Source organism: Geotrypetes seraphini, chromosome 6, assembly GCF_902459505.1.
Source record: "Geotrypetes seraphini chromosome 6, aGeoSer1.1, whole genome shotgun sequence".
NCBI lineage: Eukaryota > Metazoa > Chordata > Amphibia > Gymnophiona > Dermophiidae > Geotrypetes > Geotrypetes seraphini.
Genome location: NC_047089.1, coordinates 129,670,750 through 129,689,754, shown reverse-complemented (window position 1 = coordinate 129,689,754; position 19,005 = coordinate 129,670,750). Strand labels below are relative to the sequence as shown.

General features: G+C 45.0%; 1 protein-coding gene across 4 annotated transcripts in view; it reads right to left on the bottom strand.

Annotated features, from left to right (window-relative positions):
- The window catches only part of DOCK9 (dedicator of cytokinesis 9), a 1,074,749-nt gene that overhangs the window by 581,537 nt on the left and 474,207 nt on the right, over nucleotides 1–19,005 (bottom strand). For all 4 annotated transcript variants that reach the window (XM_033947591.1, XM_033947593.1, XM_033947592.1 and 1 more), the window contains exons 13-15: nucleotides 17,278–17,400; nucleotides 14,806–14,888; nucleotides 13,446–13,568 (exon numbers count right to left, since the gene is read on the bottom strand). In XM_033947591.1, the coding sequence (XP_033803482.1) occupies nucleotides 13,446–13,568; nucleotides 14,806–14,888; nucleotides 17,278–17,400 (329 nt within the window). The remainder of the gene's footprint in view (nucleotides 1–13,445; nucleotides 13,569–14,805; nucleotides 14,889–17,277; nucleotides 17,401–19,005) is intronic.

Sequence of the window (19,005 nt, the reverse complement as noted above, 5' to 3'; positions counted from 1 at the left end):
CCAGGGACAGCAGGCAGCTATTCTCACTAATGGGTGACGTGATCCAACGAAGCCCCGATGCGGACGCCTCACAAGCATTTTGCTTGAAGAAACTCAAAGTGTCGAGATGCCTGCACTGCGCATGCACGAGTGCCTTCCCACCCAGACCAGGGCGCGTCTCCTCAGTTCAGATAGCTAGCAGAGAAACCAACCAAAGGGAGGTGGGTGGGACGTGAGAATAGCTGCCTGCTATCCCTGGATAACAACTGTTACGGTAAGTAACATTGCTTTATCCCAGGACAAGCAGGCAGGTATTCTCACTAATGGGTGACCTCCAAGCTAACCACAATGGGATGGTGGGAGAGTTGGCAACTTAGGAGAATAAATTTTGTAATACTGTTTGGCCAAACTGTCCATCCCGTCTGGAGAAGGTATCCAGACAACAATGAGAAGTGAAGGTGTGAACCGAGGACCAAGTGGCAGCCTTACAAATCTCCTCAATTGGTGTCGATCTGAGGAAGGCTACAGAGGCTGCCATTGCTCTGACCTTGTGGGCTGTGACTTTACTGGGAAGGGGTAATCCAGCCTGGGCATAGCAGAAGGAGATACAAGCCGCCATCCAATTGGAGATGGTACGCTTAGAGATGGGACATCCCAGCTTGTTTGGATCAAAGGAGATGAAAAGTTGAGGAGCAGTTCTGTGTGGCTTGGTGCATTCCAAGTAGAAGGCCAAGGCACGTTTACAGTCCAGAGTATGAAGAGCTGATTCTCCAGGGTGAGAATGAGACTTTGGAAAGAACACTGGAAGAACAATGGATTGATTTAGATGAAATTCCGAGACCACTTTAGGGAGGAATTTTGGATGAGTGCGGAGGACCACCTTGTCATGGTGGAATACTGTGAAAAGTGGGTCCACAACCAATGCTTGAAGCCACTAACTCGGCGGGCCGAAGTGAGGCCAATGAGAAACACCACTTTCCAAGTGAGGTACTTCAGATGAGCCTTGTGAAGAGATTCAAATGGAGGTTTCATAAGCTGAGAAAGAACCACATTGAGGTCCCAAACTACTGGAGGCGGTTTGAGGGGAGGATTGACATGGAAGAGTCCTTTCATGAATCTGGAAACCACCGGATGAGCAGAGAGAGGTTTCCCTTGAAGAGGCTGATGGAAAGCAGCTATTGCACTAAGATGGACTCGTATCGATGTAGACTTGAGACCAGAATGAGAAAGGTGCAAAAGATAATCCAAAACTGAAGACAAGGAGGAGTGTTGTGGCTCATGATGATGAGAAAAACACCAAGCAGAAAACCTAGTCCACTTTTGGTGGTAGCATTGTCTAGTAGCGGGCTTCCTTGAAGCTTCTAGGACATCTCTCACAGGTTGAGAAAACTGGAGAGGGGTTACGTTGAGAGGAACCAAGCTGTCAGGTGTAGAGACTGCAGGTTGGGATGAAGTAGAGATCCCTAATGCTATGTAAGCAGCGATGGAAATACTGGTAGAGGAAAAGGCTCCCTGCTGCTGAGTTGAAGTAGGAAGGAATACCAAAGTTGTCTGGGCCACCGTGGAGTGATCAGGATCATGGTGGCATGGTCTGACTTGAGTTTGACTAGAGTCTTCTGGATGAGAGGAAAAGGAGGAAACGCATATAGAAAGAGATAGAGAGAGTTGAGAGGGACAGATTCTTCAAACTTTCAAATAATAAAAGAACAAGAGGGCATTCAGAAAAGTTGAAAGGGGACAGATTCAATACAAATGGCAGGAAGTTCTTCTTTACCCAACAGGTGGTGGACACCTGGATTGCGCTTCCAGAGGACGTTATAAGGCAGAGTACGGTACTGGGGTTTAAGAAAGGATTGGACAATTTCCTGCTGAAAAAGGGAATAGAAAGGTATAAATAGAGGATTACTACACAGGTCCTGGACCTGTTGGGCCGCCGCGTGAGCGGACTGCTGGGCATGATGGACCTCAGGTCTGACCCAGCAGAGGCATTGCTTATGTTCTTATGTTCTTATGAGATTCGTCCAATCCAGAAGAGAAGCATCTGCCTCGAGGCGGTGAGGAGTGTAGATCCTGAAGCAGAACCGAGGCAGTTTGAAGTTGTGGGGGGCTACAAAGAGGTCGATCTGAGGAGTTCTCCACTGAGAAAAGATATGATGGAGGGGTGTTGAGTGGAGGGTCCACTCGTGAGGTTGCAGCCGACGACTCAGGTTGTCCGCCAAGGCATTGTCCGCCCCCTGAATGTAGACAGCTTTGAGGAAGGTGTTGTGGCGAATCACCCAATCCCAAACTTTCAGAGCTTCCTGGCAGAGGGAGCCGATCCCGTGCCCCCCTGCTTGTTGACATAATACATGGCGACTTGGTTGTCCGTGTGAATGAGGACCACCTTGTCCTGAAGCAGGTGCTGGAAAGCGTTGAGGGCATTGAAAATCGCTCTGAGTTCCAGGAGATTGATGTGGTGCTGGCGGTCTGTGCTGGTCCAATAACCCTGAGTGCAGAGACCATCCAGGTGAGCCCCCCAGGCATAAGTTGACGAGTCGGTCGTGAGGACTTTCTGGTGGGGGGGCATTTGGAACAACAAACCTCTGGATAGATTGGAGGATAGCATCCACGAGTGAAGAGACTGTTGCAGAGCAGGAGTGACCTGGATGTGTCGGGACAGAGGGTCGGATACCTGCGTCCACTGAGATGCCAGGGTCCACTTGGGAATCCTGAGGTGAAGTCTGGCAAAAGGAGTCACATGAACTGTAGAGGCCATGTGGTACAGGAGGAACATCATGTGTCTCACCGAGATGGACAGGCGAGAGGACACCAAATGGCAAAGATGGAGGAGAGCTTCCAGACATTCGGGAGGGAGGAACGCTCTGAGTTGGGTAGTATCCAGAACCGCTCTGATGAAGGGAAGAGACTGGGAAGGTTGTAGATGGGATTTCGGGAAGTTTATCTCAAACCCCAGATGTTGTAGTAGCCAGATCGTCTTCTGGGTCGCGAGGACAACTCCCTGAGACGTGGAATCCTGATGAGCCAGTCGTCCAGGTAGGGGAACACCTGGAGGCCGTGGTTCCTGAGGGCTGCGGCCACCACTACCAGGCACTTGGTGAAGACTGAGTGACGAGGCTAGGCCGAAGGGGAGCACTCGGTATTGAAGATGAAGATGTCCCACTCTGAATCTGAGGTATTGACGTGAGGCCGGATGAATGGGAATGTGGGTGTAGGCCTCCTTGAGGTCCAGAGAGCATACCCAGTCGTTCTGCTCGAGGAGGGGATACAGGGATTCCAGGGTCAGCATGCAAAACTTTTCTTTGACCAGAAACTTGTTGAGGGCCCTGAGATCCAAAATGGGGCACAGATCGCCCGTCTTCTTCGGCACAAGGAAGTACCTGGAATAAAAACCCTTGTTCTGTTGGGCCAAAGGGACTGACTCGACAGCCCCCAGCTGTAGTAGGGCCTGGGCTTCCTGAAGAAGAAGGGTGGTCTGGGTCAAGTTGGAAGGATACTCTCTTGGAGGTGTTCCGGGGGAACTTAATGGAATTGCAGGGAGTATCCTTCCCTGACGATGGAGAGGATCCAGAGGTCGGAGGTAATCATCGTCCACCGATGGTGAAAGTGATGGAGATGACCTCCAATTGGTGGTAAACTTGAGAACGGCAGACCGACGGAGGTTATGCCCTCTTTGAGACAGTCAAAAGGGCCGAGGAGCCTTAGGAGCAGCAGAAGAATGTGGCTTCTGCTGTTGCTTTTGAGGATGTGGTCTCTTAACAGGTAACGCCGCTGGTAGATTAACGGTGGGCGTGATGGACGAGGAAGAGCAGGCTTGGGCTTCGGACGCAGGATGGACTGGAAGGACTTTTCGTGGTCTGAGAGCTTCTTGGTTGCCGCCTCAATGGATTCGTCGAAGAGGTCGGTACCAGCGCATGGCACATTGGCAAGCCTGTCCTGGAGATTGGGGCCCATGTCGATGGTCCTAAGCCACGCCAGCCGGCGCATAGCCACCGAGCATACTGTGGCCCGAGTCGAGAGCTCAAAGGCATCGTAGGAGGACTGCATCAATTGAAGCCAGAGTTGGGACAATGAGGCCAGAACCTCCTGGTACTCAAACTGCACTCTGGGGTCCAGATAGGGCATGAACTTCTGGAGTACAGACAGGAAGAATTCAAAGTATGTGATGAAGTGGAAGTTGTAATTCAGAACTCTGGAAGTCATCATGGAGTTCTGATAGATTCTCCTGCTAAATCGGTCCATGGTCTTACCCTCCCTACCAGGTAGAACGGCGGTGTGGACCTGGGAGGGGTGAGAGCGCTTCAGTGAGGACTCCACCAAAAGGGATTGATGGGAGAGTTGGGAGCCATCGAACCCTTTGTGGTGAACCGTGCAGTACCTGGCATCCAATTTTCCCGGCACGGCGGGGATGGAGTAAGGTGTTTCGAGGCACCGCACAAAGGTCTTGTCCAGCAGCTTGTGTAAGGGAAGCTTGAGGGATTCAGCCGGAGGTTGAGGAAGGTGCATAGTCTCTAGGTATTCCTTCGAAAATTTAGACCCTGTGTCCAGGTGTATGTCCAAATCAGTTGCCATCTGCCGGAGGAATGAGGAGAAGGACAACTGATCAGCCAGTGCGGGGCCCCGAGAAGGGCTCGAGGATGTCGAGGCTTCTGGATCCAATGAGGATGGGGACCTTGGAGGTGATAACGATCCCAGGGTGTCCTCGAGTTCCGGCATCCGAGAAGGTGAAGTAGCCGGTGGTGAATACTCGAGGAAAGGCTGTTTCCGATGAGGCGAGGCGTGCCTGGAAGAGTGCCTCGATGAATGCCTCGAACGATGGTGCAAGCTGTGCCTGGAAGTAGGCCTCGATGAGCGAGGTGAGCAGATCTTCGCTGAGGCCTTTTTTCTCCTAGATTAAACCGTAAAGGAGGTGGTCTGGCACTCCTCTACAAATCCTTCTTTGATGTTCAGCTTCTCGAAAAAGGCAGCCATCGCTCACTCGAATACATGTTAGCCTCAGTCAACGATGAGCTCCATCCTCACCCACTGGGTATCTTATCATTATACCGCCCGCCCATCCCCTGGAGCAATTCCTCCGAGCTTGTTTACGAGACCATATCTAACGCGTTCCTTAAGTTCCAAAGACTTCTGATCATCGGTGACATCAACCTCCACCTCGATGACACCACCAGCAAGGATGCATCTGATTTCAATAATTTCCTCTCTTCCCTTGGCCTCTCTCCCCCCGCCCCCTCTCCAACCCACGATAGAGGCCACACACTAGACATCATCAGCTTCCTCGATCTCACAGACTACAAAACTTCGATCGATGACATCCGTTGGGACCACGTCCCCTGGTCCGACCACTTCCTAGGAACCTTCTCCCTCCCCATCTTCATGTCACACCTTGGAACCTCACCCCATACCTCTAAGTCCATTACTTTCCGCAAGAAAATTTCAAGTGATCAGTTCTGGTCCAAATTTCTCGACAATCTCTCATCCAAGCCTAAGCCTTCAGATTCTGTAGCCAACTGGCACAACTGGATTACTCTCTCAGAATCCACCTACCACTCTCTTGCCCCGCTTTCCACCAAAATCGTCACCTACCCCCGTAAGGCCCCCTGGTACCTCCCACACCACAGGGTATTAAAACAAAAATGTCGATCCCTGGAACGCATCTGGAAAAAATCTAAATCACCCACAGACAAACAAATCTGGAGAGTCAACATTAAATTTTACAACAACGCACTCAAAAGCGCCAGGAAAAACTTTTATGGTGACAAGATCTCGAGATCAAACAACCAGAACAGCATGCTGTTCAATATCTGGCGCTCCCTAATCCCCAACACCAACCCTTCCATACTCCCCTCCTCCCCATCAGCCGATCTTCTAGCAAACTTCTTCAATGGAAAGGTCACCACCTTAAGAAGCTCCTTCCCTCCCGCAGTTTCCTACAATTCCCTAGCACTCGCCACCCCTAATCCCACTCCAAATCTCATCACCCCTGTCCCAGTCAATAGATCCTGGACTGCCTTTGAGCAAGTATCCGAATCGCAGGTCCTCAAGCTCTGCCTGAAATTGAAATCCTGTAAATGCACATTGGATCCATTTCCATCCTATCTATTCGAGAAAATACCCGCACAGGCCATCTCATCTCTCACCAAACTCATAAATTCTGCCCTAATCTCAGGCCTCTTCTCACCTGAAATGGGACACATTGCATTAACCCCCCTACTGAAGAAGACTGACCTAGACCCCTCCATCCCATCCAACTATCGCCCTATAGCAAACATCCCACTCCTAACCAAATTGCTTGAGTCCATTGTCTCCTCCCAACTCTCAGCCTACTTGGAAAGATTCTCTATCCTCCTACCGTATCAATACGGCTTCAGACCCAACTTCAGTACTGAAACCCTCCTGGCCTCCCTAACCTCGAAGATCCAACAACTCCACTCTCACAAAAAATTTGCCGTTCTACTCCAATTCGACCTCTCTGCAGCCTTCGACGTTGTCCATCATGACATTCTAATCCTCCTACTCTCCGAGATAGGCATCAGCTCCACGGTCCTTGACTGGTTCTCGAATTTCTTACGTTCTCGCTCTTACACCGTCACCAAGAATGGTACCTCATCCTCCCCGTGGAAACCGACATGTGGAGTTCCACAAGGCTCCCCCCTATCCCCTATCCTCTTCAACATTTATATGTCCTCCCTGAACCTCCTCCACCTATCCCCCCTAGAAATACTCTACACTTACGCTGACGATATCCTGATCCTCCTCGAGACCGACGCAAACCTCTCCAATCTCGCAGCAAACATCTCTTCATGCATAACCAAACTTCAATCCTGGGCTCTTGCTGTACAAATGAAACTAAATGAATCCAAAACCAAACTACTTTGGCTTGGCCCCAAACTTGATCATTTACCCACCTCCATCCCACTGCCCACAGGCACCTCCCTACAACTAGAGTTCTCTAGCAAAGTTCTGGGCATCACCATAGATTCCTCGCTATCCTTCAACGACCACCTCAACTCCCTGATAAAAACATGCTTTCACAGCCTTCACATGCTGAGGAAAGTGAGGTCCTGCTTCCACCAAAAACACTTTGCAGTACTCGTACAGTCCATCATCCTCTCCAGATTGGACTATTGCAATTCCATCTACCTTAGCTTAACAAAGAAAAGCCTCCACAGACTCCAACTAATCCAGAACACCGCGGCCAAACTCATCTTCTCAAAAAGCAAATTTGACCATGCCTCTCCACTCCTGTCCAAGCTGCACTGGCTTCCTGTCATCTCCAGGGTACATTTTAAATGTGCCTGCTTAACCTTCAAGATGCTCCACGGCATCCTTCCACCTCTTATTCCTCTATCCTGGAATTCCTCAAATCCATTCTCCACCAGATCCACGCAAAAATTAAAACTATCCTTCCCCTCCTCAAAGGGTATCTCCCTCGTCGGTAAACTCGGGTCCTCCCTCCACTTCAGAATCGCTCAGCTCTGGAATAGTCTCCCTTCCCCTCTCCGCAACTTGAGCCCCCTTCTACCATTCCGTAAGCTTCTGAAGACTTGGCTCTTCTCCAAAACGTAACCCGTCCCCTCCCTATTATTATCACACCTAACCTCTCTCTTACTTACTTTTATAAACCCACTGGAGTTCCGTTGCTTCCTATCCATGTAAACCGTGTCGAGCTCCACCTGTGGAGATGATGCGGTATATAAACCCAAGATTTAGATTAGATTAGGCCCCCAGATAGTGGATGGGGCTAGAAGCAGTTGATCGAAGCAGTGGTTGTTGGCTGTGCTTGCCCCGAGGGACTCGAGTCCCGGTATCAGGTGGATCGGCTCCAATGGAGGCACTCACAAAGATTCTGCTCCTTGCATTGAGTGGATTGGTTCCAGTGGAGGCACTCGCAAAGACTCTGCTCCTTGCATTGAGTGGATTGATTCCAGTGGAGGCACTCGCAAAGACTCTGCTCCTTGCATTGAGTGGATTGATTCCAGTGGAGGCACTCGCAAAGACTCTGCTCCTTGCATCGAGTGGATCGGTTCCAGTGGAGGCACTCGCAAAGACTCTGCTCCTTGTATCGAGTGGATCGGTTCCAATGGAGGCATGGGCAAAGACTCTGCTCCTTGCGATGCCAGACCAGACACTCGCAAAGACTCTGCTCCCTGTTGAGAGTGTGTGTATCGCTGGGGCACCGGAGGCGGCTCGACCTCTCAGGCTGGATTCGAGAGAGAAGCTTGGGCCCTATGGTGGTGAAGAGCTCAATGAATTGCTTCTCTACAAGGTCTGGAATGAGGCCGGCAAGGTCGGATCCGCATCTGCAATGGGACCGCCTGCACGGGCCTCGCTTTCTTTGAGGGTAGTGTGTGAGTGCTTGGGCTTAGAAGCCTTGGGCACTTTCAGCACTACCGGTGGAATAGGCTGCTTTGCTACCTGACCTGAACAGACTGAGGAAGGCATCGTAGCAGGCGTTGGAGTCGGGGCCGGCACAAACGATGCAGGCTTGATGATTCTCGGCGCCTCAGAGGTGGAAGGCTGGGGAGCAGCGGATGAAGTCGAAGGTGAGGGGCCTTTCGATGAAGACTGTTCCGTCAAGGACTCCATGATGAACAGCGACTCCCACAAGACGCAACGGCGCTTGAAAGCACATGCGGTGAGTGTGGAGCAAGGCCGGCACGATTTCGGAAGATGTTCAGGCCCGAGACACCGAACACAGCGTCGATGAGGGTCCGTTAGTGAATTTGCACGCTGGCACTTGGCACACTTTTTAATTCCGGTGATAGGCCGGGACATAGGCCGGAAAAGCTCTGCCGCAAGATTGAAGCCACGGGGCTGCGGCCACGTGGCCTGCCCGGTCGGACGGATGGAACATTTTTTTTTTTTGAAAACAATAAAGAATGATGAAAATCAGCGATTAAGAGAAAAATAACCCAAAACCGCGGACTTTAGAAGGCACAAATGAAAAATTTTCACGCAGAGAGTCGAAGACGGACTTCTTGGCTCCGCAGAAAAGTAAGAACTGAGGAGACGCGCCCTGGTCTGGGTGTGAAGGCACTCGCGCATGCGCGGTGCAGGCGACTTGAAACTTCGAGTTTCTTCAAGCAAAATGCTTGTGAGGCGTCCGCATCGGGGCTCCGTTGGATCACGTCACCCATTAGTGAGAATACCTGCCTGCTTGTCCTGGGATAACATCTGTTATGGTAAGTAACTGTGCTTTATCCCAGGCTAAGTAGGTAGCATATTCTCACATGTGGGACTCCCTAGCTTATTAGAATGGGATGGAGGGAGTGTTGGCCATTAAGAAAATAAATTTTACAATACTGCTTGGCCAAAGTGACCCTCCCGTCTGGAATTAAGGAGACTGCAATTATTACAAAATACGGCCATTAAACTAATATATAACGCTAAAAAGTATGATCACGTCTCTCCACTACTAAAAGATGCCCATTGGCTGCCAATCAGCCACAGGATTACCTTTAAAATCTTATTACTTATCTTTAAAACATTAGCTTCTAATGAACCACTTTTTATTTCACGATCTCTAATCCCATATAACTCCCAACGCTCTCTTCGATCTTCCGACCAAAATATGCTTTCAGTACCTTCTTTGAAAATCATAGGTACAAGGAGATCAGACATGTTTACAGTCATGGGACCACAATGGTGGAACGCCCTCCCTCAATATATTCGATCTGAAAAAGATATTGTAACTTTTAAAATCCTACTTATTTAGGGATGCTTTTAATACTTAAAACTTTTAAAAAACTTTAAAATCTTATTTAAAGTTTTGGATATTTTTAATACTTTTAGGATGTTTCGAACTGTGCTTTGGATTTTAGCCCCTTACCTCTTGGCCTACCCTTTCTACCAAATATAAGATTGTAAACTTTAATCCTTCCCTACCCTTTCATGTTTGTTTTTATGTTATTATTTGTGTTAATTGATAGTTTCTTTGTATTATTCTCTATATGGACTCTGTACATCGCCTAGCAATTTTAATAGGCGATTCATCAAATGAATAAATAAACTTGAAACTTGAAAATAAACTTGATAAACTTGAGATGTGACTATATGAACTGAGGACCAAGTAGCAGCTTTAAATATTTCATCAATAGGAGTTGAGCATAGGAAAGCAAGAGAAGCTGCCGTAGCTCAGATCTTCTGGGCTGTGACACCAACTCCCAGTTGCAACCCAGCCTGAGCATAAGAGAAAAGGATACAAACCGCTAACCCTGTATAGTTCTCTTGGATACAGGACGTCCCAACTTATTAGGATCAAAGGAGACGAAAAGTTGAGGAGATGCTCTATGTGGCTGAATTCTCTGTAAGTAGGAAGCCCAGGCTCATTTGAAAAGAGAGTATGATGAGCCATTTCTCCAAATTGAGAAAGAGTCTTAGGAAAGAACTCCGGAAGTACGGTAGATTGATTTAGATGACCTTCTGTGACTACTGTTGGAAGGAACTACGGATGGGTGCGAAGCACAACATTGTCATGATGAAACACTGTGAATGATGGATCCGCCACCAGTGCTTGAAGTTCATTCATTCGTCAAACAAAGGTAAGAAATGAAAAAAAAACCTCAGTCCATGTGAGGTATTTCAGATAAGCCGAACACATTGGTTCAAAAGAAGACTATATAAGTCTGTTAAAGAATCTGGGCACAACAAAATGAGCAATTAAAGGTTTACCATCAACTGGGCTGTGAAAAGCATTGATAGCACTGAGATGAACTCGAATCAAAATGGTCTTGAGTCCTAAATTGGATAAATACAGAAGAAATCCAATACTTCACATATAGAGTTGGATGCAGCATCATGACAATGAAATATACACCAAGTGGAAAACCGTGTCCATTTCTACTAGTAACACTGCTGCATAGCTGCTTTTCATGACGCTTCTAAGATACATCTGACAGGATGAGAAAGATGAAACTCAGTCCATGTCAACCCGAGAGGTACCAAACTCTCAGGTGTAAAGCCTGTAGATTGAGATGCAGAAAATATATGTGACTGCGTTAGAAGAGATGGAAAAATATGAAGAGGTACTGGTTCGTTAATACTGAGCTAAGGTAGAGGGGAGAACCAAGGGTGCCTGGACCACCGAGGGCCAACAGAATCATAGTGGCCAGTTCCTGCTTGAGCATGACATGAGTCTTGAAGATGAAAGGGATTGGAGGAAACACATAAAGAAACTTGTGTGTCCAATCTAGAAGAAACATCAGGTTCCAAGCGTTAGGGAGAATATTGCATAGAGCAAAATTGAAGTAACATGTGATTGAGGAGTGGGTGGGGGGGAGGAAGACAAACAGGTTTATCTGAAGAGTCCCCCAAAGAAAGAATATGTGATATTCTATTAGGAATATTATTTTATTTTTCTTTACTTAGTGTATGTTAGAACTAAAGGAGTAAAAAAATGAAGAATGCTTTCTAGAGCGCTCATGCCCTTGTCCTACTGCCGTTTTACTGAATGCACAATGATTTGTAACAGAGAAATCAATAAGAAACAATGTGTGGAATGAGAGTCTTTAGAGACAAATAATATTTAGGATTTGATCAATATAACTAAAACAAGTCAAGATGCCACTGAAAATTTAGTCAGAATGTTTCAGTACTATCTGGACAGTGCCATTCTGAGTATCGGTATATTAACACATCAGGTTCCAGGCGTTAGGGAGAATATTGCATAGAGTTGAGTATCAACTTGTGTGGCTGAAGAAACCTGATGAATCCGTCTGCAAGAGAATATTGCTTCCCTTGAATGCATAATGATTTCAAAAATATATTGTGAGCAATCGCCCACTTCAAAGTCTTCTGGGCGTGTTGACAAAGAAGGAGAGAACCTATGCTTCCTTGCTTGTTTATGTAATACACTACAACCTGAACGTCTGCGGGCATTAGGAGGACAAGGGAGTCACTATGGCCCGGATTCTGTATACACAGAATTGGGCCTACACCCACCCAAAGTTAACCCAATTCTGTAACCGACATCCATGTTGCAGATGCTGGTTACAGAATCGGGTTTAACATGCACAAAAATACATCATACAAGTAATTCCAATATAGCACTATAATATCTAACACATAAAATCTAATAGTGTAATATCCCCACCCACCTATCCACCCTTCATCACATTTTCAACTAAAATAGAATATACACGTTTTATATCATATTATAACATATCTTGTAAAATTACCCCCCAACTCCACCCTCCCCCTTGAGTGTGCTAAAATCAGTTAAGAAAGAAAAGGAAAAGAAAAGAACTGATGATTATTCAACACAATACTTTGCCAAAGGCCCCCATATCTTTACAAAGTTATTATATGTCCCTTTTTGTATCGCTATTGCTCTTTCCATCTTATAAATATGGCATAATGAATACCACCAAAACGGTGTGATTAAGATTCTTGTAATTTTTCCAATTATTGGTAATATGTTGAATGGCAACCCCTGTCATGACTAATAAAAGTTTGTTATTATACGACGATATTTGACTTTTCTTTCTCATAGCCATTCCGAATAAAACAGTATCATAGGAAAGCGCAACATGGTTTTCCAACAAAGAGTTTACTTGAGACCAGATTGAATTCCAAAATAACTTGAAATAGAGGCTTTTCAACCCAGGAGAGCTAAATAAAACTTCAAAAATGTTGGATAGGGGTTTCTGGAGGCAGAATATCCAAATCCAAGCCCCAGAAACCCCCATAAAGGCAATTAAAGACACCCCCCCCCCCCGATGTCTTCCAAAGATTATACAGTACTCACTGTTCTGCTGGTGCTGTGCCTGTTTCAGTTGAAAGACCAGCTGGAAGATGGGGAAGACTACTACTTCAGAGAAGCATAAAAAATGGTTTTAGATGCTTGTTTCTTCAGGCTGCCAGTCAGTTCCTGCCAGTTAGATCCTAAGACCCCAGACCCCCACAGTTCCTTATGCATCTTCGGGGGGGGGGGGGAGAGGGAAGTCCCTAGTACCAACATGGATGCCACACAGCCTGTGCTCAAACACCGGTAACAACCAGGAGCAAGGTTCGCTACAAGGGAAACAGTCCCCAAGCCACAAAAGTATTAGTGCAGGCTGGCTAGGTAGAAAACAATTTGTTACCCTCCCAGCTGCAGACCTTTGACAGAGTCTGTCTCTTCATCTGGACAGAGCTGTCTTAGGTAATTTGGGGACTTCCGCAGCACCGATAAACCTCTAAAAATGGGCCAAAAAGCTCAAAAATAAACTGAAAACAGAGCAGATTAGAAAGACACCTTCAACTCATGTGTAGAAGGAGAAACTGAGGAGCAAGAGGACAGAGCAGAGATGGAGGAGGCGGAACTAAAAAATGTAGACAATGCCTTATACACAACTCACAATTAGAGGTGAATTACCAACTGGCTCAAGACTCCTATGCCTTTTGTACTAGAAACAGTCTTAGGATTAGACCTTAATAAATGTTCTCATTTGTTTACAAAGGTAAAGGTATTAAATAGTCAAACTTACTTTCTGAAATCTACTAAAAACTTAAGCATATCTTCATTTGACAGCTTGTTACTGTCTTGCTTGTAGAGAGGAGAAAACCTTGCACTTTTGTCCAGAGTCCCCAAGGTATCTTTAAACAAAGTTCTGAAAATAGAAGTACAGCTGTATCAATCAAAGAGTATTTCTTTATTTAAGGTTCCAGTATGCTGACACACAAGAACAAATTAGAAAAATATATTTTCAGTCAAGAATAAGTTCACATTCTAATGACTACTCTAAAACAGTCTACACTACATTAGATCAGGATTAAGGCCTAGGCAAACTAAGCAACATTAATTGTGTAAATATTTATTAAGGTTCTGTCCACAGTTCTATACCTGCTTTGCATACTGAACTACTACTGAAAAGGTATAAGCAAATTCAAATAAATATGGTCTCAAATAATGTTTGAGATTTATTTCAATTAATTCCTTCTCCATCACCACCCTCCTCTCAGACATTATTCAGATGTTGGGTGCTAGCTATCATCTGTCGCACAGATGCATGACAATTCTATATTGAAGTTTGACACTAGGGTCTCCTTTTACGAAACTGTGATAGCAATTTCTAACGCAGGGAGCCGCGCTGAATGGCCCGCACTGCTCCCGATGCTCATAGAGTTCCTAAGAGCGTTGGGAGCAGTGCGGGCTATTCAGTGCAGCCCTCTGTGCTAAAAACTGCAATCGCAGTTTCATTAAAGAGGGGGTAAGAATAACTGCAAGAGTTTAACAAACAGTATTAAGCTCCATCACTATACCAACAGATTTCTACCCTCTTAAGTCGGTTTATAATCAAAACAGATGAGCAGGGCCAGAACCTGAAGTTTGTCTATCCTCCTTACTCCCTGTGCACTGGTTCTGCAGCCCGAAGGGGCTTCTTACCTCCTGATAATTTATCTGCCAAGTTCTCTCTCCTATCAAAACCATGAGGAAACCTAACGTTTGCAAGACCCAATAGCTTTACAAAGTTCCATATAAGAAGGATGCAGCAGCACATAAGAGACAGTTCACCGACTGCTGTTTGATGAAGGAGATTGGGGGGTAGGAGAAGGGATGTGATTGTGCCAAGGTGTTACGGGGTATAAATACCTATTTATAGGGACCCTATGTGCTTATTAATCCTGTCATGATAAGAATATATTTTTTAAAAAGCAGGGAATGAATAACTTGGAACAATGTAAGCAGTTTGTATTAATGGTGGTGATTCTAATCCTATACAAAATATCAAAGACTGAAGCTAGAGAATGCCAACTCATATATTGCCTTGAAAAGCAGAAGTCACAAAAATTAAGCTCCAGTTTGAACTAAAATCAATGCACTTTTTACAATGAATTCTGTTTTACCTTGCAGCCCAAGCAAAGGGCATTCTGTATTGTCCAAGTCTGTAGCATGCCTGTTTAGCATTTTTTAACACCTTTTGTGCAATCTACAGTACATCAAAAAGAAAAAAAAACAATTAAGCAAATCAACAAAGAATACAAACAGACAAGGGTCCACAACCAATGACAAAAAAAAAGATAGATCCTCAAGGAACAAAGTTCAAATTCAAGCTGAATTAACAGGTGTTTTTTAAATACACAGCAGCGACCATCAAAAGAAGCAGCAAAGTGACCAATTCAATTTGACCATTTATTGAAGAAAAAAAAAAAAGAGAAATCACACTGACCTGACATGGCTGGGTTGCTAACAGTGACCTTATACTGACATATGAACACATGGTTTAAAGTCACAGACCTCTGACATAGGTAACATATACCGAAACACAGCTGTGTCAGGTCGGTGATTTTTATTTCAATAAACGATGATAATGAACTGGTCACCTCATCTCTTCATTTGTTAGTGCCTTTTGGGAAAACTTATCTCTTCTTGTTTTTCTGTTTATTAAATAAATGAATTCCAATAAATAAATCCAGAAAGCCCAACATGGTTATGTTTCAGTAAATTAATTACTTTTTAAAATGGCAAAATACTAGTAACATACCAACTCTATCGAGTATCAATAAAAGTTTATTTTTAACCTTGTCTTCATTTTGAAATTATAAAAAATTCCTTACATTCATAATCATGTGAGGGATAAACAAAATGTAATGCCTCCACCTCCTTAACTGAAAATATTTTAATGAATAAATAGACAAAAATAATGCTTGAAACTTGCTTTTTTTAATTACATGTATTTACATTCCTACATAGTCGCCACTATTTGCTACACATCTCTGACAAGGATGGATATCATAAAAGAACAGTACATCTCATTTCTTGGCAACCTGGTGTTCACAGGCTTTCTACTTCATTTCAGACAAAAAGAAGTTCCTGAAAATATTCCTTCAACTTTTGAAAAAAAGATAGAAATTACACGGTGATATGTCTAGACTGTGTGGCAGATGGGGTACAACAGAACCATCTTCACTTTAGCAACGATCGCATTTGCCGACCTGATGCACAAAAGAGCTCACTGCCCGTTTTTCCCCTCGATTGCCCATTTTCTGATCCAGCCATGCAAATTAGCTAAAACCCCATACAAACCAGCCAAGCGACTGATGCACTAACATCGCTTTGCTATGCACAAAAAAGAAAAAGCAAGGGTTTTATCAATCCGAATAAAACATCTGATTTTTTTTTTTCTTTTTATAATGGCATAGCTATTTTTTGTGGGTTACACACACACAAAGTATCTGTCCTATTTTTAAAAAAATGAAAAAAGCCCCCCTCCTTCAGCCAATGATGGCCCTCCCTGACGATCCCTTACGAACATGGCATGAGGAATCCCTCCCCTTCACGCTAGCAAAAATTGGCAGGAGGGATGCCCACCCCTTCTTGCCTCTGAAGGCTCACCCCCATGCCAGGTGCCCCATACCCTCCCCCACCCAAAAAAAGGCAGGAGGGATGCCCATTCCTTCCTGCCATCGGAGGTCCCCCAAAACCCCCCACTTGTACCTTTCAAGAAGGTTGGGAGCAGGAGGGATGCTCAGTCATTCATCCTCCGAGGCCCATCTGTCCAAAATGGTGATTGGCTCAGGCACCTCCAAAAAGGAGGGGCCTTAACGGTCCGAGCCAATCAGGGCCTTAGGTTCCTCCCTCTGTATCCCAGGTTGTAAGGGGGAGGAGTCTAAGGCCCTTACTGGCAGAGCCTGGGGAGGTGTCTGGCGCCGGGGTGGACCTTCGGTGGCAGGAGGGAATGGGCATCCCTACTGCTGTTTCACTGCTATGGGGGAGAGGGTGGTCGACAAAGCAGGAGGGAGTGGGCATCCCTCCTAACATTTTATTCTCACGCTGGGGTGCATCATGGCAGGACAGCATGAGCATCCCTCCTGCCTATTTTTGCTAGCACGGGGCTATGTTCATCGGGGGTCATCTGGGAGGACCGTCATCGGCGGGGGAGGGAGGACTTTTTTCTGTGGGTTTTTTGTGTTTCTTTTTTTATAGGGCAGATATTGTGCACATGTAACATGCACAGCATCTGTGTCCATTTAAAAAAGAAAAAGGTTTCCTGCCCCGAATAACCGAGTGGCAGGAAGCTGCTTTCAGGGCTTCCCCTGCCTCTCAGCTGTTCGGGCTTCCACTGCCGGCTCTGCACATGTATAAGAGTTGCTCTCACAGTGATCAATCAGACAGGAGAGATGGGGGATTATGATGAACCTCCATGTCAATCATTTGCATGAAAACTTTTTAGTGCATCAATCCCATTTATGTTGGGGAAATGACCAACAATACTATTACAAATTCAGTTTATTTTCTTATTAACTAATAGATCAAAGATTTCTTGAAGTAAGCCTATATTTCTCTTTAGTATTTTCTGAACATTGAACATAAAATACCTTGGAAGAGTCAGTGCTTTTCATGTAAGGCTCGGCACAATGAGTAATGCTTCCTTGGAGCACTTTTTCTATCCTAGCCACCAGAAATATGTCTGGATGTGGACATGTCACTGAGAATATTCCCTAAATCAAGCGAAAAAATAATCGGTATATACATGCAACATATACATAAGAGATTACTCATTAGAATCTATGAAACACACACTATATAAAACAATACACCAAATGATTTACAGCAACTATCAAACAGAACATGGGATCTGTGAAACTTGGAATAGTAAAAAAAAAAAAATTAAACAGTCCTGCTGAAATTTGTCATTTTTAAGCTTAACACACAATTCTCCAAATAGCATGCAAAATTGCACTTGCAACCAAACTGGCTAATGAGCCAATAATTGGGTGCTAACAGTTAATGGCAACAATTTGGACTTCTACATTGCTAAGCGCTATTCTATAAAGATCTGCAGACAAATCTTATAGCGTTCAACTCAAAAGAGGGATGGTCCTGGGAGGTACTGAGCAGGTAAAAGGTGTTCACTAAAGATGCACATAGTATTGTATTACTGAATCCTGGGTATCTGCTCCAAAATTACACACCAGGATTTACACCAGATTTTAGTTAGTATGAATCCTCACTCCCAAAGTTTGGAACAGAAAAGCAGTATTTAATAAACAGCACCCAACTCATGGATTTTGTTCACTGCCACTTCCCAAATATAGTCCAATGTGGGTAATTCAGTACAAGTCACTTATAGTTAAGCACTGTGATGCAATTTGCTAAGCGTAAATTCTATAGTCATATTTAATTCTATAATCATTTATGCAAGTAATTGATGTTATATGTTTATTAAAATTTGATATCCCGCTAATGCAATAGATCATAGTGGCTTACAAAAAAACAATATAAAAGAAAAACACAATTGGTAATAAGACAGGGAAAAGATGACCCTATAAAAGAACAAGTGGGTTTTTATGATATGCAGAATGGGAGAGTTTGTTGAACATACAGTATTTTTATATATATATATATATATATATATATACTAGTCTTATAGCCCGTTAAATTAACGGGTGCTAGAATATATGTGTGTGTGTCTGTCTTTATTTCTTTTTCTCTCTCCTTAGCCGCTTTCTGTATTTCTATCTTTCTTTCTTTCTTTTTTTTCCTTGGCTGTCCACCACCACCCCTTGTCTGCTCCCCCTGTTCATTCTCCCTTCCTTTTACCTCCCCTGTGTCCTCCCCCACCCCATCACTGCTCACCTTATCCAACAGCAGCCCTTTTCCCTTTATTTTACCTCCCCCTTCTTCCTGCTCCCTCGTCCATCAGCACCTCTTCCTGCTCCCCCTGTCCAGCAGTAGGCTTCCCTTCATTCCCCCCCCCCCTGTCCAACAGCACCTCTTCCTGCTCCCCCTGTCCAGCAATATGCAGTTCAACAGCAGAGAAAGAGAAAAAACACTATACACTTTGGAATATAAAAAGAAAGCAGTCTACTTTTATTGTCTGGCCATTTTATTCATGTTTATCCCAGTTTCTGCTCTCTTCTCTCAATTTTCTTACCAGGGTTTGCAGTCTATCTGGCTCTTCTCTCATTCCTGTCTTCACTTCATCTCCTACATCCATCTCTGACTTTAACCTTATCTTTCAGTTTTCCTCCATTTATTTTTCTGCATCTCTATCTGCTTCTATTTCTCCAGTTGTTTGTTTTTTGGGGAGTTTTTTGGGTTGT